The 19,845-nt window shown below is 37.6% G+C and overlaps 1 protein-coding gene across 3 annotated transcripts in view; it reads right to left on the bottom strand.

Annotated features, from left to right (window-relative positions):
• PTPRM (protein tyrosine phosphatase receptor type M) overlaps positions 1–19,845 on the bottom strand; it is a 342,158-nt gene that overhangs the window by 144,516 nt on the left and 177,797 nt on the right. For 2 of the 3 annotated variants that reach the window (XM_057382477.1, XM_057382478.1), the window contains exons 13-14: positions 9,277–9,409; positions 2,336–2,365 (exon numbers count right to left, since the gene is read on the bottom strand). In XM_057382477.1, the coding sequence (XP_057238460.1) occupies positions 2,336–2,365; positions 9,277–9,409 (163 nt within the window). The remainder of the gene's footprint in view (positions 1–2,335; positions 2,366–9,276; positions 9,410–19,845) is intronic. The other variant, XM_057382481.1, reaches the window with a different exon arrangement.

Below are 19,845 nucleotides of genomic sequence, written 5' to 3'. Positions count from 1 at the left end.
ATTTTAATTTAGGATGGATCTAGAAGTGGCAGAGATTGCAGCCTGCTAGGGAAAAGGAGCCCACAGCACACAAGGAAAGCAGCACACAAGACAATAGTAACTATTTCAGTGCATAGATGCTCACTTGGATGTTACAGCTTGCATTTACAATGACTAATCAGTAAATTTGAATATGATACTCAGTATAGAAGTGGTAAATTAGCAATGGCAGAGTACTTGAAATTATGTTTCTCAAAATACGGAACATTTTATAATCCATACCAACTTCCTCAGCTAAAAATAAGACTGTAATGAATTCYGCATTCATCTAAGATTTCCACCAATTTCAGTGAAATTGTGTGATGCGTAAACAGGTGGAGAATTTGGTCCAAAATATTTCCTCYGACTGACAGCCAATCTTGACTGCACTTTTCACGGCTTTTACTTCCCTTCTTTTGCCAGATGGGAAATAAAACACTACAAGGTCAAAATCCCTTTTTGAAGAGTTAATCAACCAAGCTACAAAGTTGCTGAATTTGTATCACACTAACAAAAAGTTGGTCTTTTCTTGAAGCCACTAGGTCAGTATTTCAAATAATCCTGAGATGCCCTATTCCATCCACTATTAACAATCTCTGTGATTGCAAAACTAGGGAAAAAACCTGTTTGTAAAACTTCAAGAAACCATTTCAATTCATGCATTTTCCTCTGTCTGTGGAAAAACAGAAAAAAAAGATACAATCCAATTTCTTTGAATAAATGAAACAGTGTTTCATTTAATGTTCCATTTGTTTCAATTTTGGTTCTGACTTAGCCTTGAGACATGAATCATATTKAAATATTAATTTAAATGTATTTACTTATTATGGCAAGAACATACTATATGGCTTACTGTATTATATTCTTCTGGCATTTTAAARAACTCCATTTAAATGGTCCCAAACTGAATTTATTTTCTTTAAGRCCTATTTCATGGAAAATATGTCTTTTAATCTCAGAAACAGAAATAAATTTTGGAATACTGTATCTGTGGAATAGTTAATTTTTTTCTGACCTCCACATTAATATACTGCTTTAAACAGTAGTTTAAACATATTGCACTATAYGTGAAGTGTCATATAATGTAATATGAAATCTGAATTACCAACCAAATGAGCAGYTTCAATATATTGTGAAGTCAGAGAATTTCGGCTATGAGGTTTAAGTTTTAGTTGGTTTAATTAATTTGAAGAATAGTTCTGCTTACCAAGTTTTCAAGATAGAAAACATGTAATATTTTTTCCATAAATTCTATCAATGAATGTTTGATGCTTTTTCAGTAACTGAAAAAATACATTTTAAAAAAGTTTGAAGAGCAACTAGAATAAACATGAGAAACTTTCTATTGCCTTTAAATAAAAACATTACTGAAWATCCTTCTAAGAGCATGCCACCACCATATGTTGCTGAAAACTGAAATTTGTCTTCTGCAAGTAACACCCCAACTTCTGTAACTATATAAAGACATCTCATGGGTTCCCATGACTTTTAAATCTGAGGTTTAAAGAAAACAGGTAACTAGTGGACAGCTGATTTTTGCTGCTTGCCAACAGGATTATACAAGATTAAATACATCTCATTTTGGAACTAAGCAAGACYCTTAACATTTTGCTAATCTATTACRTACTCCTTGTACCTGGAAAGCAAACAAAAGGGAACAGCCTCAGAAAGGGACTTGCTAAACTCACACAAGAGCCCTTCTCATTCATCACCTGCTGACAACARGGAACAAAACAAGGCTTTTGGTAAATCAAGAAGCATATAATGGTATTACTAAGGACTGTATCAAAACAAAAAATTTGTTACTTACTGAAAGTTATRCTTCATCCTGCCCTCATTTTTTAGTGCTCTCTCCTTTGAAATTCACTCCAGAAATGGTAACTTATGATGTTTATGCAAGATCATTTTTCACAAAAAAGTAGTAATATGTACAYAGCAACAAATGGAAATGCTTGTTCATGTCTAACCAATGCTATTATTGTCAACAGAACAAATGAAAAAGAAACTACTAAATAAATTCTAAAAATAGTTAGGCAAGAAAATTTCTCATTGACATGGTATAATATTTATACCTGCTACTTCTCAATTAAGAAAATTCTTTACATAGTGTAATCAAAGGACTCTAATRCACAGTATGGGACATAAGAAACTCTTATAAAGCTAAATATTTCATTACATTATTGACCATGTTGTTTTTATCTTGGTAAATTTTTTATGAAGTATTTTTATAAAGGAACTTTGAATATTAGCATTCACTACTTAGGCATGGAACAATATGGCAGAAAGCGTGTCTCTTGATGACAAAGAAGTTACTTACAGGTAGTAAGTGTAGGAGTGATAGCTTCTTCTGCCATGATGGTGGAAGGATTAGGCAGTGGTGGAAAAGATGAAATGGAAGGAAAGAAAAGTCAAATATTAATGTATGAAAAATCAAGATGAAACTGAGACCTGAACTGGTGACACAAATGAAAGGTAGCAAGAATGTATATTTGCATATCATGCAATGTTTCTGGAACAGACAGGTGACACACCCAATCTCCATAACACTTTGAGCAATACAATATATAATGCATCTCCAACTACTAGATCAAACCACCTTAAGGTACACCTACTAAGTAATGTTAGGTATTTAATATTTAATGTTCATATCTGCATACACTAGACACAAAAATAATCCCAAATAAAGTGCTAAACCACCTCTGATTACATCTCAGCTGCATTAAGAATAAGGCTATGGAACTTCTACCTTGGTGTTTGAAGCTCAGCAATACAGAATTTCAGAATGCATTTTAAGTAACTCCTCTTCCTGTCATAGTACTGCAGAATCTTAGGCCATCCTTCTTTGTTTAAAGCAATCAGTTGTGCCTTTGAAAGGACTTGAGCTTGCTTCCAGAGGGGGAAAAATGGCTACAGTTCTTTTAATATTTCAGCTTTTAAACAACCTTTTAAATTGTTAAGAAAAATACACTTACTGTCATGCAAATAAAAAGTCTATCCTTGTGGGCAAAAACTATATTGTGGTATTTCCCCATGTGGCAGAGATAAAACTAAGAACTGCTTCTGTACCCATGTTATTTCTGCCCACGTGAATGCCACAACGAACAACGTGGGAGACCTAGCAACACTATCCTGAGAAATATGGGCTCAGTCAGTCTTGGATGACCTCTTTCACAGCCAGATACCCCATTTAGACATGCTCCGTGTGAGCAAAGACTACAGAAGCTCTCCAGCTACGCTCTTCTGCTTTACACCCTTTCCTCCCTCCCTCCCCCACTTTTGAGCCCAGTACAAGCAGGACTGCAACTCCCCAGAAAGRGCAAGTTTCAACCTAAATGAATTCCATATATTGACTGCAATTAGAAGAAGGCTGGAGATCTTAAAACATCTCTGAGCATAATGTCAAATAGCATTCACATGTTGGTAAGATRAAAGACTGAAGGGAACCATGTAGGCATTTGTAATTTTTACAGCACATGCATACAGCCCTTTGACTACAGAGGAAACATGTAAACAGGCTTTGCAAAGGACTATAACTAACGTTAACTTGCCTCTGGCTACATGCTTCAGGCATCCCTTTGAAAACCAGGCTTTCATCAAATTTTCTCTCTCATCTTCTTTGTGTGAAGATGCCGTTAGAAATATTTCCCAGTTTTTATTCCCATTTTTCTGATGCAAACAGCATTGTTCAAACACAAGAGGCTACATACTGAATAATTAATAACATGGCACATCTGGAAAATGTATACCTGCTAAAGTTGAGTTTTAAAAGATAGAATAGAGTAAGGGGCAAGCTGCAAACCAGTTGTACACTTCTTTCACCGGCACATATCCTATTGGATTCAACAGGGAGCATTCGAGATCAGGTCCTATCAGAGCACTTACCTGCACCTATTAGCAAAGGGTTGTTTTCTAGTTCAGACATAACTGTATTTCCCCCCACATTTCTTTTCAGAAATTCTCTCCCTTTGATTTAGAATTTCATGACACTGCCAACCCTATTTCTTGCCGTATGTTGCTGAGTGAGATTTAATGTAATTAGTACAAATGTTCTCATACTTCTAAAAGATGTATARTAATTTGAGAAACAACAATAAATACAATTAATCAGTGAAACACTGCTGGTATGTATAYGCAGAATTCTGCCAAATATGTTACAGAGATAAATTATTCCTTATGAGAAAAATGCTGAAAATCCAAGAGCTTTAATTTGTGTAAATGTCCCACTAAGATTCTGTGTAAGACTAGAAAAATTGGAAGTCTCAAGCTCCAGCTTTTTTTATATTGCTTCAGTTGTGAGATTTTCCATATAAAAGTCCTTGAAAAAGAGCRCCAAGGTTTTGACTCTCAAGAATACCATACACTAAAAGAAACAGGTACAAGGAATACATTAAAATCCTGAAGAAACAGAAAGTTTTATATTTTCAAGTCATCAGGCCACATGCTAAAGCACCATTCATAACTGAATGGATTTAGCTTTTTTTTAAGAAATATGGACAAGCTCCATTTTTACTCCTACACAATGCAAACTTAAGTCTCTSTCTATGCATGAAAAGTTTTGTGTTAAAAAGACCAATGCAAGGAGTTTGGCCAACYTWGGCCAAATTTTTTTATGAKCATGGCTCTTCAGTCACTTCCCAGWAGGGAGGTYATTTTATGTCAATAATTTTTTTCTGCATATAGTGACAATATTAAGCACTTTTAACTCCTTTAGGACTGAAGACATAAATTAATGTCACAAATACCACTTGTAGGAAAAGGCCCCACTATAAAATTTACCAAAACCAGCACAGGAGGCTGGCTGCAGCAGGATTGACCATCAGAATGGAAACTTCTGGAACTGCACCATTACCACAGTGTTTTCTTTCACCACTTCTTTTTTTTGTAGTTTGCTTACAGGGAAAAACATGATTCAGGGAGAACAGGCTGGAATTTTCCTTCAGCCTTATTATCTTCAGTTTCTATCCTAAGTGTTTGAAATAGTTGGCAAAGGTGTATGCATAACTGAACAGCCTGATTTGCTATCAGGGAATGGRAACAATGCATTCCCAGCCCAGCTCCACCGAGTGCAAAAACCTTCCTTATCCACTGCCAAGCACCAGGGTCTCTGACTTTAACAGATGCCACAATTACATGCATTAGAAACTCATGGAAGGCTCAGGCACAGAGACAGCAGAAAACAGAAACTAAAAACAGGCAAAACAAAATAACCTTTTTATGATCAGARGAGCTCCACTCTACAACTGAAGCAGCAGCCAATGGAATAAAATTTTAATAACTGCTTCCTCATTGCACTCCCAGTGCAGCAACAAGATGTCAGCCCCAACAGAAACAGCTGCCCCAAAGACATAAAAGGGACTCTTAGGCAAATGCTGGACCACTAACTCATCAACTTAGGCAAATTTATTTAATTTAACTTCAACAGAATATAAAGAAAAAGAAAAAGGAAGCGAAAAAATAAAACAGTAAGGGTCTGATTTATCCAAATCTTGATTTAATTGCCATTGCTTTCCAAAGGTTGCAGCAACAGTACTCTCATTTTCACTGCTCCACTTAAACATGACCAAAAGATGAAGCTGGTGCATTCTTTATTTTTAATGTTTTATAAAATCCTATGTAAGTACATCAAAGACTGGGAGAAATCAAGGGCCTTGCCTATGATTTAACATTCACGATCAGATTCAAAATTCACTTCATTGTGGATCTATGTTGTGGAAATACATGTACTGTTTTCAACTGACATTGTGTTAATTCTTATGTGAGAGACACAGAGCACATTTGAGGAGATGAAAGCCCACTGGCATTATTCTGACTTTACAGAGAACAATCATCTCATTGATTAGACTATACTGGTGTTAGGAATAGCTTCCAAGCTCCTAGACTCCAGTACACGACACCTTTATGCAGGAATGCTAATGAATGAAGGAAAGACAGAACAGAATGGATAAAGAACTGTGAACAACCAAGTGGAGAGAAAAGCAGAAGAGCCCTAACAGTCTTCCCCTGACCCATGTGAGTTTACAAACTTGGTTTACTTCAGTCAAAAGCTGAGTGTCCATACAGAAAATGCTTCAGCATCCATGATGTTTCTACCCTCACAAGTGACTCCATACCATACACTGAATTTCTAGGTCACCTAATCTTTCTGTGACTGGATTTACAATACAACTACTTTGGAAAACCATTATATAATGAAATCAATATTGCTGCCTAATGATTAYTAATATTTGCAGAACTTCTCTACTACTGCTTTGGTAGTAGCCATAATCAGAGAACATCTGTACTGCACTGAAAACCTCCTTGAATGTTGGTCTTCTCTACTTGGATACTGAATTAAAAGTTCAAGAGACTTTTGATCTGTGAAAATCTGTGGTGCCTGGCACCAATCAAGCAAAGAAGAGTTGTTGAGTGAAATGAGGTGGCTATTTAAGGAATGTGTTGGACAAAGTCATGGTTACCACATACATGAAACTGCTTTCCAAATCTCTTGACAATGGAAATAAATGGTCTGAAATTAAGTTAATTAAGCACTGTGAAGCCCCAGAGACAGAGCAAGYTTCATCTACTGGTGCTATGTGGAAATCAAGTATACAAGACTTTTCTGTGGAAGAATCAATAACACATGGCATTTGCTTTGGGATATGCCTTGGGATAGTGGAATGTGAATGGGATATTGCTGCAGTAAACTCCAAACAAGTTTCAGAGCACGTACACTCAGTGCAGTGAAACCTACCCTTGTAGCCCAGAGAGTCTGCACATAATAGTGCAGAGAACAAAGTGGTTCTCAGGGGAAAGGTGCTGGTAAATTACAAGGTGCTATTTTATTTTTCACTCAGATCTTTATGCCAGTAAAGCTCCTGATAAAGTAAATGAAACAAAATGATCAAGTGCAGAAGTCAAACGACAGACTAGCTTGATAAGATTGTTTCCCAAAGCAGCACCTAAAATATTGTAGAACTGCAAATCCACTACAGTCACACCGAGCTTGTGGCATGATTTATACGTTTTCTTCAAATGCATAATGTATACCCAGTAAGTGAACCAAGGTGAAACCATAGGGGCCCTCAGCAGCCTACTGAATTAATGCCCCAATAACAATCCCTTGAATAATTGGTTCATCTTCTGCTTAAGTCATGAGTGTAATTGTATTCAAGATCCTCTACGCTACAGCAGATGCTTTAGAGGCTTGGGACACAATATACCCACCTCCCGAAACTCTCATTAAAGCCTAGTCACATCATGTTACACAAATGAACCATTCTCACTTTTTAATATTTGCTTCAGCCCATTTCAGTTTGTTTTGTTCAGGGCTGCAGCATCATTCTGGGTTATGTGTAAGTTATCAGTATCATTCTTTCTGTACTACACAATGAAATTGTATGTAYTTGGCAACAGAGTTCCTGGACTTGTATTTTCAATAGTTTCATCTCTCTCACAAGCAGATTTATTCCAAAAACCAAAGAAGCTCACATAATGCACTTTTTTTCTATCAATAGGATTACTATGAATAATAATTGCTATGGCAGACAGAAGGAATCAAGTATGCTTCCGCATTAATGCAAACAGGATCTGAGCCCTCCTGCCTCTAACAATTAGATTATCAAGTTTTTCTCTAGAGAATTAAGCGGGAGCTGGCATAGCATCCATTTAGCCAGAGTATCAGACACCTTATTCACTTTGAAACTATTTTGATCATTTTGCAATGCTCTCCCTTCAAGATTAAGAATAACTTGTCTCCCTTGGGTGAATACATTCTACCTTTGGCAGAAACACTTTAGGAGAGGGTCAGAACTGTAAGAGAGAGAATGATGAATGCYGGTCAGGAATTGTGTGAAGAAGGATTGGCCAGATAATGCAAGAAGCCTTCCTTCCTGCATGCCAAATGCTGTGTCTGGCCCTAGGGAGGAGTTTGGGAGTTCAACTGTTAAAATTGAAGGTATGAATGATGCAAGAAATCGGACGTGGGAAGAAGAAAGTACTGCAAAGTCAGAACAGATTTCAACCCTGCTACACTGTCCTTTATTGAGCAGACTTGGTTACTGGGKCAGCTCCATTGCCCCAGTCAGACTTGCCCTGGGGCTTAAGTCTCAGTCTCTTCTATATGGCAGCTTTTGAGCGCTTTACACACCTCTTGTCATGACCTAGCCCCCAGCCCTGGCCACAGCTCACCTTTCTCTTCATAGAGCCCTTCTAACTCATGGCCCTGATTCTGCCTTCAAGGAGAGTGAAAAGCAGCTACTTCTGTTGCCTKCCCTGAGGCACTGTCAGACAGCTGCCTCCTTTGCTGAGCACCTCTACTGTTCAAATTCTGGAAGAAATTCAGGCAGCTCAGGGTTTTGGGCTATCTCAGACCTGCCAAACTTGTTAACATACAATTAAACCACACAGGGTTSGGATGAGCCAAATGAGGGCAGGACTGCTCTCAAAGGAAAAAAAAAAGGGGAAAATACAAGGGGAATAGCAAGGAGGTAAAGATTTATGGGACACAGGAATGAGAATGTGGCAGAAGTGGAAGGAGAATTTACTCAGCCCTTTTACAAAGCATCCACACTTTCCCAACCTCACCTCTAACAGCTGCAAATCTCACATTTCCCAGGATACAACCTGAAACCTTAATTCTATTTGCTRATTAATTTCTCCCAATCCAGACTAACATTCTAAGATCATACAGTTTTTTTTTCTTACCTATGCCACCTCCCTAGCTGTATTTTTCCAGTTACTATTTTATCTCTTACAGTGTTGAGAAARGGAAACAGTTTTAAAAGCCTTACACTTCTAATAATGTAGCAGTTTTCAAAAGATATTCAAAGCAAAACAATCTCAATGTGTGAAGGTGTTTAACCAGCATGTGGAAACCTTCAGCACCTCTGTAACATTTTCCTTTGTTTTCAGGGAAGGAAGTTTAAGCAGAACAATACAGGCCTCATTCTTAGCACAAATTACCTTAGCTCCAGCTCCTGTTTGACTAAGGATTTCTTTTACATGCAGAAATGGGACAACATCTAGCTTTCAGCTCATCTGTCGAATGGGGTGGAGACTCACACAGGACAGATACTCTTCTATTTTAGAGTCCACCATGCAGTACTGATGTAAGAATGCTAGAATCATTAATATTAAGTTGCTATATATACAGCAAAGATGCAAACATTCATTCTCTGTGGRCACGAAGGTGGCTGGATACTTTTACCAATATCAAACCGAGTACTGCCGTAGGAGATGCAATATGAATAYGGACATAGAAAACATCCACTAATTGCTCACCTTTTCTTCATTACCAGCACGACCCCCAAAAATATAATGACGAACAGCAAGATGCCTGCAATGACTCCAGCAATTTTAACAGTATGGTCTGTCTGCTTCTCAGGCTCYGGGTCTGGTTTTCGAGTGGCAGCCCCTATGGAATTGAGAAAAGAAAAAGGAATGAGGAAAAGAATAAAAGTGTTATTCTTTTATTGTTTATACACTTAACCTACCAGGGTCATTAATATTATCCAGGGCCAATAGAAATCAATGCTTGGTCTTTTAAGAAAATATCCTGCTTTCATATGCATTGTCAGGAATATAATACTTCACATTGTTCCAAGATACTTTGCAGGACCACAACACAGGTGGGATACCACTGCCAGYCCTGACCCTTTACAGGATCCTCTTCACAGATCCATAAATTTCTATATTTTTATTATCTGTGCTGGCTCCCTTTTCTTTCTTCCATTTAGAAACTTGCTAACAACACAATAACTATACTAAGCCTTTATCCAAATTTGATTTGCTGGAACATTTTCCTAAATTATTTTTCATAAATGAAGCTGTAATTCTGTAACATATTAGCTTAAACACCTGGAAAAGTGAGATAAGCTCATTTACCATGCATTTTACCCACAATTGTTTTTTTACACAATAGACCTTTTTTTTTTTTTGCCTTTGGAAATCTAAATCTAGGTCACATCTGGTAGGAAAAAAGACTCCTTCTAAGCAATTTATTCACAAAGTGGGAAGCAGCTGATGATCACACCACTGGCACCTACATTTAATATCTGTTTAAATGAGATAACCAGTGCCTTACAGCAGCTACTGTCTTAGCTCCTCCAGCTTCACCATTTAAAAAAAATATAACATCGTTTGTACTGTTTACTGTATAATGTGATGGAACGTCAAATCCATGTCTGATGAAATATCCATTTCCCCTACTAAATGAGTTCAGCATGAAAAACGTTAGGAACCAACATTCAATTCACTCAGCTGATTTTATTTTTTTATGGAGTTCCATTTTTTTTTTTTAAACCAAAACATGTCAGCATTCATCATTTGAGGCACCATGCCATAAAGTGGACACAGGGATTTATGGATTGCTTTCCTGCTGTAGCTTTTTTGGGAAGGGAGAAGGAAGGGAAAAGCCTAAGGGAAGTGTAATATTTTAACAACACTTTCTTCCATCACTATCTGGGCTCCAGAGAGGATTCTGATAGCACCAACTGTATTTTACTTGTTTCTTCACTTTCTCTTTCCGGAAAGAAAGCAAATTAATGGTCAATTTACATGAAGAGATATTTTCTGAAAAGTAGAATGAAAAGATTTCCATTTCCATTCTAATGTTTCTTCTCAATTTTAACCAGGATATTCTAAGATGGAGAGTACTTCTGAGTACCCAYAGTTACATTTTTGGCCTACATTTTTCAAACTCCTTGCCAGGAAGAATGCCACAAAAATCTGCCAGAAAAGGTGATAACAATTAATCAAAACATATCTGGAGTTAACTGCAGGAACCAGGTTCTTTGGAAAATTCTGGCCAAGGTACTTTGCATGAGTGCTAAATCAGGGAAAATTATGTGCTGCCTGTCCCTGTGTTCAGTCCAACAAGAATATTAGTTTGACAGAAATACAAAGATACTGTTCTGAATTGGCAAAATCCTTTACTTTGTATGAATAAAGGCTCTGTGTTTTCTTTACTATAGATGCATAAATTCTATAATAAACAGTTCTGTTTTTATTTTCCTGCATCATATATAAATAGTTTTGTTAAATTCTATATTGCTGTACTCTTTACAGCACTCAAAATTGCAGTAGATATTTAGAAGACATCTAGAGCATGTTTGTGCAAAAAGCAGCTGTTGAGCTGAACTTGGCCAACAGGAAGCAGCGGATCAAGAATGATGCAAATGGTAAGACATATGAAGGACTCAAAAGTTCTCATAAATCTAAAACCCAAGCAAGAAAGAATGTCAAAGCAACAACAGGTAGCATCTTTTCAGATGCAGCTTAAAAGACTGGTTCCTTCCAAAGCCTTTATTATCTCCTGCAGGCTACTCCACCCTACCGGAATACTCATCACACCTTGTTAAAATCATTTCTGCATTCCTTTTGTTGGCTTCCCGTGTTAAGTTTCGGGAATATGAGTGCTAAACAGTGAAATCAAGTAAAGGCAACAATTCACAGAGAACTCTCTATTATCCAGTATGCTCTATCTCAGTGCCCTGTCTCTCTTTAGCAGCTCATGGACCCCACTTCAGTGGAACCAGCCACACTTACACTATTCAGAGAGGATAAAATCAAAATCATATTCAAAGCACACACATTTTCTGCATATGATGGAGCACAACTTTCATGAAATGCCTTCCATGATACAAAGCATTATTCTCTTGGGAGCCATGGCTTAAGCTGGCAWATCCACCAGTAATGCAAAATCTCCAACGAAAGCCTACACAAGAAGTGGCACAGAGCCTAACATGGCAGAGGCTAACTCAAACTCCCAYATTGCATCATTCACTGATTATCCAATTGAGGAATCATCTCCAATTGTCTAGGAAAATAATTGTAATGCCACTTCAAGTTAAAAATAGGATAAAGCTTCTCACAGTGAAGGACTCAGCCTTACTCACAATAGAGGTTGTCTTAAACTGGAACCATGATGTTCAACAAGTTTTTTAAAAACTYGTATCATTAATTATTATAAAATAATATTGCCATTATCTCAATTCTCCTTTACTTTCATCCAGCAGCTTATTTATTTGCTGACAGATTGTTGCTCCATTCTTGGTGCTAGTGGTCTCAAAAATCTGTTTGGGAAAATAARCAAAACTTGCCACCTTTCACCTTTCTTGAACATTCCTTGAGTCKTTTAGCACTAGAAATTTGGGATTAACTTTCTGCACTTAATTTAATACTGCTTACWGCTTTAAAATACCCCAGATTTTCTACAACTGGATTTTAGAAAATTTCTGTGTTCTAACCTACTCTTCAACCCCCTTAGCATTCTGCTAAGTTTTTATTTAAGCATCAGATGGACACTGGAAGTTTTTTACAGTGCACTGGAAGTGCATTGTCTACAGTAAAACATACATCTCTTTCTTCAGTGCATTGTTCAGCTTTGAACCCTTTACGAGTTAAAAGTCATGGACATTTCCTCWCTTGAAGTTTACACAGCATTCATGAAGACTGAAAGTTGAGCTGGCATTATCTCTTCATTCAGTTTGCTTTTGTCCCACTGAAACTGTTCATAGTCCTATGTGAATTCAGCTAACACACACCATCTAGAATCATAACCAAGAGCTGCTGCCCCAACACTGACTCCCCCATGCATTTAATAAACATACCCTAGAGCATTTATTGTTAAATGCTGAAGTGCATTAGCTATGATAAGCAGTGACACTTGACTTCTCCCTCGTTTCTGTCTGATAGGTAGATGTTGATCGAGTGRTATTTGCCTCTCACCTCATAATTACTTTTTAACTTACTAAAAACCTGCATCCACACAGGTAATTGCACTGGCACCATGGACAGAAAGATGAGCTGTGCCTAAGGAGATCAAGGCAACTTGGGGCAGTAGTTCTGAAATTCATTTTGCCTCCTGATAAACTGCAATGTCCATTTGGTTTTGTTTGCATGYTTTCAAGAGAGTACTTTGGAAAAGCACTACTGCAAACCTCAAAAAAATCTGTGCTGTGATTGCTCTTTTACTCTGCTATAAGGACAGACGCTAAAAATATTGAGTGAATGCAATCTTTCATTAGAGAAAGATGTAACGGTGTTACCAATACACTATTTTATCATAATTATCTAGTCTTGGTGGCCAATTATTTTATTATTGTTGTTTCAACCACTTTGTCTGACACAGTAATTTTAAATTTCCTTGGTCCTAAAGCCTTTAAGAATATGCAGCTGCAAGATTCATTCTGTGTCTCCAGTAGAATATTTATATTTAATGTAAACAGGTCATTAAATTGATGTCAACAACTGAGTGATGCCCACTGCATTTTCCTCCCAACACTGGACCTAATGATTTTTTTTTTATTTTTTGCTTGTTCAACTTTTAAGCTTTTGATTCCACCCTTGCATACAGATGGCTGACTTCAAGCCTTGCACAGTAACCYCACTTCTGTTTTCTGAGGCTGTCTGGGCTAGTGGAGCTGCAAGAATCAAGGCCAAACTGACACATACACTGTGGTGCACCTCTAGAAASACAATAGGTCAGTAAAGAGCAGCAAGTGCAGGATAGCTCAAGGGAGCTGCTTAGAAAATGAAAGCACAAGGAGATGTTTCCTGCCTTTTTAAAAAAGATTAAGGTGCTGACTTTGGAAAGTCTTTACTTGATGAAAACAAGGCAGAGTGCTTCCTGCCAGAAGTGAAAAACAGAGTAAAACTTATAAACCTGAAGGTACTGCAAAACCCAGCAAAGTATTTCCCCAGGCTTCTTGTGCTGAATACAATGGAAGACAGTAACATTGCTTGGTTCCACACCCTTAGACATTTAATTTTCTAGTAATTCTCAGCAACTATAATTTCCTATTACTGACTGATTTCCCATTCTTTGCGATTCTCCCTACAGTAGCACTTAAAATGTGAAATACCTTCTTTTTTTTTAAATTCAGAAATAATGGCATGCAGCTGGCCTGACTGATGGCTTTTTCTCATGGGTCCCTTTTTGTTCTGTACTTTGCAAGCCCCAATGATAATATCTTTGAGTAGTACCCATGAAACACCTGAAGAAAGTATTTCACTTACTTTTTACTCTCAGACTTAGTCCTCAGACTTTTTCTTGATGTTGGAATCTCCTCTGAAGTTTAGTGATTACTCTGTCAGATTGCAGCATCTTACTTCCTCTCCAGATTGTGAACTGAATTACACTCTAGTTGCTAATATTTAGTGTCTGCCAGAGTTTGAAGCCTTAAATTACTCTGTGCAGTTAAATTTCTATTTCCATACCATGGATTAGAAGACTGGATAAAAAAAAAAATTCCTCCTCTCTCTTTGAAGAATTTCTAGTTCTGCCACTTCCTTCAGTGGAAAATTTCCCTTTCCTTTTTCGGTCAGAAGTCACAACTATCATGTTACCATCAACCTCAAAACTTCAGAAAAAATAATCTCTTGTAGGTCGTTTATGTATAGAAAAAGTTRCAGCAGAATACTTTTCACTAAAATGAAAGCTAAGCTGAATGAGCTGTGCAAGCAAAATAATAATTCTTTTAACTCAGATGCAAGCACTATTTTTCAAGAACAATGAAAAYGTTTTCCAGTAAAAGAAATGGACATCTACCAAACTGAATAAACACTTTCCTTCTCTTTGTAAATGAACGAAGTTTGGAATTGCTTTCCAATGTATCTTTCTTCAAAAAAAAGTACTTAGAAATAATGACCATTTTACAGACTGACCAGAATAGAATGACCAATAAAGTTACCCAAGCTCAAAAGTTTAGGAGCTGCTGGTTATACTCACAAAGAGAGCGGTAAGATTAAAGCTTTTACTAGTAAAAATTAGCTAATGGTTGTTTTGTCTAAAGCAGTTTTTAAAAAATCCAGAGGTTTCTTCTGTTTGAGTCAACCAATAATCTGTTCCATTTATTAACTAAACCAGTCTCATTTTATTTCTCCCGCTCAAGCCTGACCATAGTTCCTGCCTTTTGTCCTCCCTTTCTGAAGCTTTGCACTCTGAGGAAGTACTTGTTTGATAAGTCACTTACATTTCACCCACAGGTGTTCCAGTGACCGATGTAATGGTTAACCTTACGAGCCTTTAAAGTAATAACACAGTTTGTTCAGATCATCCCATTTTCCAGTCAAACTTRAAACTAACTTTTTGAGTTAGTAACTAACCCACGATTTTTTTATGCAGGCAGTGYGATTCAACTATCACATCTCAGCACCTACCTCTGAGTTATTTCACAGAGTGAGTCAGGAAAATGAAACATTATACCCTTGTGTGACAGCTGCACTGTGATTAGGTGGCAGAAATCATGCAAAATGGTACAAGGTGGAAGGGAGGCAGAGAGGTATGATGCTTCCTTGGAACACCCATCACTAGGATCCTATTGTCCCTGCCACAAAGTGAGAAGACTGAAAAGATCAGAGAACTTGGCTTTAAAGACTCTGCCCACGCTCCCCCAAGGACAACAYGAATTACAGAGGCTACTGTCATTATTACTCTCTATTATTTGTATGATAGCAGGAGCTGGAAGCTGTAAATCAGACTGGGAGCCCCACTGTGCTAAGAACAGAGCAGACACACAGAGCTGAGCAATCTTTGCCACTAAAAGCACCCTGCCTAGCTGAGCTAGGCTAGGTAATAGGCAGGTGYACCAATCACAGGAGGAAGGGGGAGGCAAAAACCCCTAAGAAGATGCATGTGCAACACGCCAATAGTTCCATCTTTCCTGCTCCTTTAGCTAGCTGGCATCACTCAGCATTTCCAGTTAATACTGGGGTAGAAACAGATCTTCAGGAGTGATTTGAGGGACAGACTTTTTGTTTTTGTTGTTGATGTTGGATGTGGTATTTCGAGGAATGAAGCAACACAGAGGTTCCTAAAGGTAGGAAAAGCAGAGTTGCCCAAAGTAAAGGGATGGGATAAAAGGYGGTATGACAAAGTAAGAAAAACTCCTAATGTCTGTGCCAGTATGAAAACAGGTGCTCCACATAGGTAGGTCCTTATAAAWGTCAAATGATCAACAGGAAACCCAATCCTGTATCATGAAATGCAAAACACACCTAAACAGGACACTAGTGCAAAATTTCCCGTTTCCTCCAGAAACTTCCTCTGCATTTCTCCCTTCACCTCACCTATGGCTGCAGAAAATGGCACCCTCATTTTGAAATCTGTAGCAGCAGCAYTACCGATGCTGCAAAAGACAAGCCATTCCAACATGCTTTTTATTTGAGTTTCAAGTTCATCCCAGATGCCAGGATTTGAGCCTGTCTTGGAGAAGACCCAAAACACATACAGATCTGTAGATGAAATGAATTACCACCCTGGCTCTTCTGTTTATACTGTAAGTGACTGGCATTCAGTCCTCATCTGCTAGCCAGCATGCATTCTGCTAAARAAGTCTTTATTACTCCTGGTAGAACTCCAGCTAGGAGAGCGAGTTCTCCCTTGCCATCCTCATTGTTAGCTTTCCAATCAATGCTCCTCRCTCTCCTTCAAAACTGCAGGTTTATGTCCATATGGTAGAAGTTATAAGGTGTTGGGCAGRGTACACTTTGTGCCAGAAGGTGCTTTTGATCAGTATTTTTTCAGTTTTCTTTCTCTACCCCGTGTCTTGAATATATTAGTTTTGCAAATGTCACAAGAGTAAGGTCTATTCACTTCTCTTTTTTACAGTATTTTTTCCTTTCAGTTTCTGGTTTCTTTCTCACGTACAAACTGCTTTTTCTACATGGCAGTGACTATGTTTTACTTCTGTTTTGCTAAGCATAGGTGCCATTTAAGTGCTGAAATCAACGTAGTCTGATTTTCCCTCCTGTGATGTGCTCACCAATCTCTTTTTTTTTTTTTTTAAAGTCTGGAAAAGAGGGCAAGGAGTACTTACATTTTAGCAGGAGAGTATTTTCTTTGCAATTTATGATCATCACCACAATACATATTACTGTGTACAGATGCTCTTTTCCTAAAAAAAGTTTTCTGTACTTCCACTGGACAACCATGTTGATTTGGTATATATCTGGTGGTTTTTTTAAATGCAGGAAAAAACAGACTTGTTAGAAGGTCTGTGGTAAGAAGGGAGTATCAAAATAAGGCTCTGCTGTGTAACAATAGTCATGAATTTTTGATTTTGTTTGTGATATTCTTTAGGAAAATGTAAATATAAGTGACAAAGAACTGCATGAAAAGACATGCAAAGAACTCTTTCACTGATGAATATGGCTCATTTAACTGACTGTCAAATGAACTGTGTCTCTCACTGGTGGATGATTCATGTTGGTGCATGTGAGCAGCAAGACTTTTTTGGTTAAAGATCTGTGTTTCTGGTTGTCAGGAATAATAACATTCTTTACAAAACGTGCCTAAACCAAATTAAGTTCCCAATTTGACAGATATATTTTGGTTTCATCTCAATCTATTTCTAATAGATTAATAGTTAATCCAGACTACTTAGACTGAATTTTTTTCTGGAAACTGTTTTTTAAAGAAAGTCTTAAAAGAAAACAAGCAAGTCTTGATAAACAGCTCATTTGCTCATTTGAAACAAAGCCACCAACCTTTCTGCTAGCTCTTCTTTGCCTTTTCTTTTAATCAAATAAATTTAAATAATTAAAATTCATTAAAATTTTCCTCTCCAGTGGGCACCCAAGGAATTGGATGCCCTCATTCATTCTGGAAAAAAGCCTYAGCCCTCACACTTTAATAGCACTGAGATCATTAAGGGACGTTTAAAGCACACTCAATAGCTATACCACAACAAGAAATTATCAACAAGTCTCAAATAKACAGTGGAAATATACATAGTGTATTTCCTTCTTGGAAATAAATAATTTACTATGGAAAAAAATACAAAGTCTTTGGAACTTCAGGYTTTCAAATGGCCCTAAAGGGTACTCCCACACAATTCAGTGCATTTCATGAAGAAAAAAGGTGGTTACATATTTATAAGTACTCACTATGTCTGGCCAAAGAAGCAGACACAATGGTGCACATCACAAACCTCTATGCCAACAAAGRGAAAAGTTATGGCAGCATATCTGAAAGTCAGACCTCACCACYGAAATAAAAGTTAAAATCCTCTTGACTTCTGTGAAAAGAAGAAACTGGGCTTCTTTACTAACTGCTCTCTGACTGCACAAACACAACAATGGCCAATATGATCAGACACAAATCTCTAATCAAGGTTGACTGAGGAGTAATGAGAATGCAGGGCATCAAATTAGCTCTATACTGTAGCTCTCATACTGAATAAGGATGAGCAGGTCTGACAARAGAGGCACCACCAAGGGCTGAAACTGCAGATGTCTCAATACTTGGAAACATAGGGCTTGTTCCCAGCTGATGCTCTSTGGAAGGGGTCCCACTTGCAGACACTGGAAGTGCAATTGCATCTTATAGCCCTGACTTCTGTGAACAACAAGTCATAGAGGTACATAATGTACAACAAGAGTAGCCTTTAAACTAAAACATTTAATTTGATGATTCTCTAAACAACCTCAAACCAAGAGTAGTCAGGGTAGAAAAGTAACTCTCTCCAATCAGCTCTAAGGAAATGAAAGCAGTCAGTCCAGRTTGATCYTGTCCATACTTTCAGGCCATCCCTACAGAAGTGGACAATTTATCAWCAACCCCACCAAGGATATTTGAATTTCACCTACTACTGMAGGAGACATCTTGTTGACTCTACTSCTGAAAGTGYACTGAARCATGYCAAGAAGTATCAGACATTAYTGRAAGTTTATTTCAGTTATTTCCTATAAAYAGGAAAGGTGCAGATTTGAAGCCTGAAGTCAACTCTGCCCTCATCAGGGGAGATAAAATGTAGTTTTCTAGTACTCAACTGGCCTGCAACAAGCAGGAAAGATGTGAAATCAGACCACAGTGATRTTTCTGGAGCTGACCTACTCAGGGTGAAACTCAGCTACAGAACTYGATGCATCTGGCCTTGGCAAACACAGCTGTTTTATTTTCCTTCCCTGAATGCAAGGGATCCAGCACGAGCATGGGAACAAGCAAACTTAAGCTGTGAGTAAGAATTAGCAGTGAGGAACCATCTGACCTTGTGTCAGCCAAGGACTAAAGCAGAAGAACACTAATGAACAGTTCCAGATGGAAAGTCAGCAAAGGCACGGTTACTTGGCCATTAGGAGAAGAGGAGCAGAGGACAGTACAGTACAGGTATCCCTGTGGGAGGTCTGAACACCCGTGGATTTTTTGGTCTGTGCTGCCACAGGCTCACAGATGAGGTTGACATTCCTGGTGACTTCCATTACCAGACTCCCTTCACATTGCAATCCTTATGAAGGATTCTTCAGAAATCCTTCAAAAAACAATCTCACTTGAAATTTACTTATTTCACTACCTACATATTTTCTTGGAGGAAAGCATAACACTGTTTATTCTACTAACAAATAAATGGAATTATAAATGTAATGATGCATGCAGAAATACAAAAATAGGCTTGTGATACATTTATAAAAAGTAGGAAAAAAGAGACAATCTTTTTTTTCTTTTAATGCATTTCAGAGTCAACATGGTTTTGGGGCAGGAAGGTYAGCTAGAGGAACTGGAAAGCAGAATCAGCACAACAAAGGAAAAATAATTCCACAGAATTCTAAATCTGTCTTTGTGCAGATAGAGTGTAGCAGTTCTTTTGTTAACATTTTAGAAATGTTTACAGTATTGCCAATAAAAAAACTTACTCAAACCGAAATAATGTTGAATGCACCAATATTCTAGTACAGGGACAAGAACAGACTAGACCKCCTCGGAATTGTTATCACTGATTTACATTTCATTTTTCATGTATTTCCTGGAGGTTTTAGGGGTCAAAGAAGAATCTTCACTTGTCTTATCTGATTAAGAATGCCTCCAATAGTGTTTTCAGCTCTTTTCAGCTCTTTTCACTTTTAATTATT

The sequence above is a fragment of the Malurus melanocephalus genome, unplaced genomic scaffold, assembly GCF_030028575.1.
Source record: "Malurus melanocephalus ecotype Western Australia unplaced genomic scaffold, MMel_1.1 scaffold_568, whole genome shotgun sequence".
NCBI classification, from domain to species: domain Eukaryota; kingdom Metazoa; phylum Chordata; class Aves; order Passeriformes; family Maluridae; genus Malurus; species Malurus melanocephalus.
This window is presented reverse-complemented; position numbering and strand designations above follow the sequence as displayed.